Here is a 6,458-nt window from a genome sequence, read left to right as displayed (position 1 = left end):
TTCTGTTCTTTTTAATGGTCCTGATAGTCAAACTATCCCTTCTTCTGCAACTGTCCCTTCTTCTTCAGCTGTCTGTTAGCCATTCTTGGTAATGTCTCTCTTCTATTTTACAGCTCTGAAGGCTGTTTTAGCTTTAGCTAAAAACCTTAACTCAGACATGATAATATGAACTCAGGTGTAGAAATGACTAACATCGAAGCATTGGAGACACTGGCTACATCTACGCAAGATGCTGACTGTGTAGTAGTTCATTACTACTGTGCAGTAGCATCACATGACAGGAAGCATGACAAGCTACTGTGCAGTCAGCATCATGAAAAAGCTTTCTGGTGATGCTACTGTGCACTAATTTAGTACTTGTTTATACAAGTACTAAGTGACTGTGTAGTAATGACTAAAGGCTAGATTTTGTATTATGAATCTGAATAAGAGCTATAAATTTAACTGTAACTGACTACAGGGCATAATCTTTTGATGATTTTGACTGTAGAGTTTAGACTATGGTTTGTATAGAATGGTTTGGATAGGGATGATCCTGCCTCAGGATGACCTCTGGAGGGCCCTTCCAGCCCAACTTCCCTGTGACTCTATGACTATTTTGGCCTAGTTTGTTGTATTTTTTCTAATTCATAGGAGAATAAATCAGTGCATATTTCAATAGTTATATTTTTTTGCTTGGATCTTAAACTAGGTAATATAGCACTAGCACCTTAGCATATTAGTAAGGATTCTAGGGCATTTTTACATGTGCTCTGGGGGGGCGGGGGGTGCTTCAATTAGAGCAGTTCTCGGAGCGCCCACAGCATCTCATGCATCTTCAAAATGGTGGTTGGAGCATTTTAACTAGAACTTGTTGAATGAGCTTTAGTTAAACCATCCCCATTGCCATTTTGAAACACAGGGACACTGATACACGAGATGCGGAGGCTGCTGGAGGCATGCTAATTAGCATGCTCTTGCAGACTCAGTTAATCAAGTCTGCTCCAATGTGCTGTATTTACAGCATGTTGGAGCAGCCTCCCCCCACATCTACAGGCACCCCTAGTTTCTCTTTAACTGGAGAAAAATATGTACTGTGTTGTATGTAATGATATGCCACAGTACCTGTAACCCCTTTTCAAAATCTTAGATGTGCCCATGTACTGTGCTAATCTGTTACATGTGAAAGAGCTAAGACTGGTTCAAACGTTGCAAAAAATGGCTCTAACTTTAACCCTAAATGAAAAACTATTAAAGTTGGAGCTGTTCTGCTACATTTGAATTGTTCTCAGCTCGCTCACACATAACAGTCAGAATATACAAGCTGCTGACCTTTTGAAACTTTCCCATTTTGAAAGGGCTTCAAGCATTTGTAGACTATATACAAAGTCTCCTACAAGATGCAGGTATGTGTACAAGGTGCATATTTCCAAAACAAACCCAGGTGAAACTGGCAAAATCTCTCAGCAACATGTAGGGGAGAAAAAAATAATGCACAAATATAGAATGGAAGATAGAAGATAGAATTGGAGATGCTTGCCTATGGGGTTTCAACAGGCACAAGCTATGTGATGCAGTTGCCAAAATGCAAAAGCATTTTTGGCTGCATGTTGTTCAGTATAGCATGTACATGATAGTACCAATTTAACAAGTGCTCATTAGGCCTCAGCTACACTTGTGTGCAGTTCACAATTTAAGAAAGATGTGGAGAAATTGGAGAGGATGCAAAGCCAAGGGACAAAGATGATAAAGGTCTTAGACTGCAAACTGTAGGAGGAAAGGTTAAGAGAACAAAGTATGCTTAGTTTGATGAAAAAGAGATTAAAAGGGTATGTGATGACAGTTTTCAACTATTTGAGGAGCTGCCATGAAGAGGAAAAACAACTGTCCTCCCTTGCTGCGAAGGGCAGAACATGAAGCAATGCGTTTAAACTTCAGCAAAGCAGCTCTAGATTAAATATATAATAATAGAAACATATTTAAAAAAACCCAACTTCCTAACTGCCAGAATAGTAGGACAGCACAACAAGCTGCTTAGGGAAGTTGTGGACTCGTCTTCACCGAAGATTTTAAAAAACGGACTAGATAGGCATTTATCTGGAATATTAGAGAAACAGCACATCCTGCATTAATGCAGGGGGTTGGATTAGGTGACCCTTGAGATTGTGATTGTACTGTGCTTGTATTGTAAAGTAGTATCTGCAACTGAAAGGCTTTACTTTATTGCTCAATGTGCAAATTTCCCACAGTGGAAATAAGGAGCAACATGAGTCACACACTGTTTCTCCTTTTCTGGTCTGGTTTCAGAAGATTATATAATGTGTAGCCTGTAAGCTCAGTAATGAAGGGGTAGTCTTTTCTGGAAATCAGATAAATCCATTTGCCAAAAAAGAAATGTGGATACAAGACTGAACAACTGAGCTGAGCTGACGCAGCAAGAATGTGATTCAGACTGGCAGATAAAAAAAACTTCATTTTGTAAAATCCTTTTCTTCATTGTTAGAGAGTTAAAAAACTGCCCCAAATACAAAATCAAGTGTGTAAGGGCTATGTTCAGCCTACCTGAAATTTGAAGCAAAGGCAAGATATCTATTAACTGGATTTTCAGTTCAGCTTTGTATTTGGAGTGGCAAATTTTGCACAAGGGCCAAAATCTATAGCTCTTACTGAAGGAGATCTCCTACTGCTTTACTTTGCCCTGCCATTCCTACAGGAAAATCTCATGAATGAGAGGGTTGCTGGAGTCCACAGGAATTTGGAAAGGGATTTCAATGGGGCCAGGATTTCACCCTTAATCTTTAGCATAAAGTCTTTCCTTCAGGGAGGAAATGGATTTCACAACATATTTAGAAATGATAGAAGTTTCTTGGTTCTTGTAATGTCCTGCTTCATGAATACAGATAAATACAGAAAACACACAATGGAAATCACTGGAAAAATACCTAATGTCTGCACAAGATTTACCCCTTCTCACCCATTCATCAATCTGGGGAATAGGGAGGGAGTTAAGGGTGAGTGGTGCTTGTCGTGAGAAGCATTTTGAGTGACTTAGGTAGGTATTTACTACAAAGTTTTCCTGGTGCAGGCAATCTGGTTAGTTAGGGATATAAAAAAAAATCACACCCTGACCAGTGCATCAGCAAAACCTCTGAAGCAGACACAGATTAGACAAGTACAGGGTACTTGGCTGGTATTGCTTACGTCCATCAGGAAGGTGAATTAGTTATATCAGCACAAGAATTCTTTTTGCCAGGATAAAATGTGTCTCTAGCATGTACCTTCAAATTGTTCCTTGTGAATACCTTCAGTGAATCTTTATTTGTATAGTGAAGAAGAAACTGGTTTTGATTTCAAACATTTTAGTGCTTGAGCTACTGACCAACATGTATTCTAAGGAAATAGATATAACAGCCAGAGAAGCTCCTATTGAACTACTAGAAAACATAGCATTTTAATGATATTTGTTATGTATTGAAACACCATGTAAGCTGAAATAAACAACTCAGACCTACCCAATCTGCATGTGCATTTACTGTGTGGTGCCTTGAAAATATAGGCACACAGAATGGTCTACAAAATATAAGCCAATAGTTTCTCTTTTTATGATAAACTGTATCTCTCCATCCAAAATTATTCTAAATACATAGACTTGAATGGGATGCCAAGATGTCAGCACTTCTTGCTGAGGAGCTAAATGACAAATTTAAATCCTTTTTTATTTATAACTTACATTATACTAGCAATATAATATACACTTCTTTGCCTCATTAATGATCCAATGCCTTCATTCTTATAAACTAACTCACCTGGGGGTCATGACTGACCACAAGATGAACATGAGTCTTCAGTGTGATGCTGCGGCTAGTAAAGCGACCAAAACGCTGGCTTGCATCCATAGATGCTTCTCAAGCAAATCCCAGGACGTCATTCTCCCGTTGTACTTGGCCTTGGTGAGGCCGCAGCTGGAGTACTGCGTCCAGTTTTGGGCTCCACAATTCAAAAAGGATGTGGAGAAGCTTGAGAGAGTCCAGAGAAGAGCCACGTGCATGATCAGAGGTCAGGAAAACAGACCTTACGATGACAGGCTGAGAGCTATGGGGCTCTTTAGCCTGGAAAAGTGCAGGCTCAGGGGGGACCTGGTGGCCACCTATAAGTTTATCAGGGGTGTTCATCAGGATCTGGGGGAACGTTTGTTCACCAGAGCGCCCCAAGGGATGACAAGGTCGAATGGTTATAAATTCCTGCAAGACCATGTCAGGCTGGACATAAGGAAGAATTTCTTTACTGTCTGAGTCCCCAAGGTCTGGAATAGCCTGCCATCGTAGGTGGTTCAAGTGCCTACTTTGAACGCCTTCAAGAGAAGTTTGGATGTTTTTCTTGCCGGGATCCTATGACCCCAGCTGACTTCCTGCCCCTGGGGCAGGGGGATGGACTTGATGATCTTCCGAGGTCCCTTCCAGACCTAATGTCTATGAAATCTATGAACCTTTTGACCCAACCTTTATTAAATCCCTTTATTAAATCAGAAAGTAGGCTGTGGACAAGAAGTATAATTATGCTAGCACAGAACTGAGCAGCCCTTCTGAATGTTTTAATTCAATTCCTTTAAAGATTTGAAATAACTTATTTTCTTGGGAGAATATCCCAAAAACCTATTACTGCAGCACCAAGGAAGACATATTCATGTCTCAAGGATCTAGACCCTTGATCATACCTCCACTCTGAAGAGAAGGATGTTCCAGTAGACAGGAGCAGCTTCAGCCAAAGCCAGAGCAGTTGTCTTGAGACATTCAGGTTAGGGACAGAAATTATACATAAACTAGTATAAGTGATTAGAAACCAGTTCAAATCTATAACACAACAGAAGTTCAGTGCATACAAACTGCTTTCAAAATGGCTGAAACCAGTTTAAGGTAAACCTGGTTGGATGTAGTATCAGATTTAACTCATTTAGGTTCAATCGATTCATTTAACTTCTGTCCCAGATCCCCTCCAGATTCAGATTAACTCACAGTCCCCCATCATCCCAGAATGCTTTGCAGGGTGGGTGGGCTAGGCTTGGCCCAAGCTGTCTGCTCCAGCTGAGCAGGGAAGCATGTTCTAGTGCCCCCTGACTTCTGGTCTGGGCTACTGTAGGCATGTGGCTACATTTCCGGAATCAAAAGTAAATGTCTGCTCACTTGCTTATTGGTTCAACCTACACATCTTAAACTAACCTGTGAAGATTAAATAAATTCAGCCTCAGCCTTTTTGACTCTCTGTGCTTAGCCTCAGAGGACTCTTTACTGTTTTGATAGGACTTTCCCTACTCTGTACTGATTAGCTTTTTGTTTCTGCTTTCCTCTCTGTCTGTCACTCTATTCATGTCCGATTCATTTTGTTCTTCATACATTCTTCTCTCCTATGCTGCTCCCTCAAATCTCTTTCCTTCCTGTTTCTTTCCATTTATTTTATCCCCTACTAAATACCATGCGGCCCTTCAAAAATCACAGAACTAAACTGATATTTGCTGCTACCACATTGTTTACTTTCCCTATGTGTGATACTCTTTCTACCAATTCGCTCCTTTAGCCACTACTATAATAAACGTGATCAATGATGATATGCAACAAAAAATAAATACGAAAAACAGGTGACTACTCTGAATCCTTACCCCGTCTTGCTAAGAAGAGAGAACACCATGATATCAAGATGCACTTACACTCTGGGTCAGTGCTCCAGCTCACCAACTTCATGGCTTTTCTTTTATCAGGAGCCAAACTAATAGTTACATAGCATAGAGGTCAGCTCAAACTCAAAGTTGTTTCTGAGCCTATAATGGGACAGGGAGTAGGGGGAAAGGTTCTGAATTGGAGTTTAGGTGAATGAGGGGTTGTAAGATTGAGTTTTATGATAGGAAGGCATCTAGCACTAAAAAGAAAACACTTCAGTGCTTTAGCTGAAATAAATAGATGTGGAAAGGTTCAAAGCCAAGGAGGAAAAAGTTCTGGTTCAGGTTAAAGCAAATTTCTGAGCAGAAGTAGGCTTGGTTAGATGGAGAATGTGAAGGTATCACAGCATTTTCTGGGTAGGGAGGGATATGATTAGGCAGAATTGAGTGCAGGTGAATGGATAGAATGAGATTTGTGTACAGAGATAGGTGAATTGGTAAATGAGAATTTTGATCCTACAACATACTGGGTGCATCTATATGAGACGCTGACTGCACAGTAGCCGAATAATACTGCACAGTAGCACATCACAGCACCAACAGTGCTAGTAAGCTATTGCTATGTGCAGTAACTCTGGTTACTGTGCATTTATTTAGTACTTGAGTACACAAGTACTATATGCAGTAACCACTGTGCAGTAGCATCTCATGTGGATGTTCCCACTGGAAATTAAATGAGATTTTCAGAGTTTTGCCTGTACAGGACCAAATCCCCCAGACTTGGGATTATGAATTTGGCTGTACTGGCGGTGTGGAAGCAGGATAGAGT

At 40.4% G+C, this 6,458-nt stretch overlaps 1 protein-coding gene across 1 annotated transcript in view; it reads left to right on the top strand.

Annotated features, from left to right (window-relative positions):
- Positions 1-1,379: 1,379 nt before the first annotated feature.
- Positions 1,380-6,458, top strand: part of LOC109298757 (cholesterol 7-alpha-monooxygenase) — a 28,096-nt gene continuing 23,017 nt past the window's right edge. Inside the window, exon 1 of the mRNA XM_019519027.1 lies at positions 1,380-1,385. Coding sequence (XP_019374572.1) covers positions 1,380-1,385 — 6 coding nt within the window. The remainder of the gene's footprint in view (positions 1,386-6,458) is intronic.

This window comes from Gavialis gangeticus, unplaced genomic scaffold (assembly GCF_001723915.1).
Source record: "Gavialis gangeticus isolate Ggan-Ray unplaced genomic scaffold, GavGan_comp1, whole genome shotgun sequence".
Taxonomy (NCBI): domain Eukaryota; kingdom Metazoa; phylum Chordata; order Crocodylia; family Gavialidae; genus Gavialis; species Gavialis gangeticus.
Note: the sequence above shows the minus strand (reverse complement) of the source record. Positions and strands in the feature narration are given on the sequence as shown.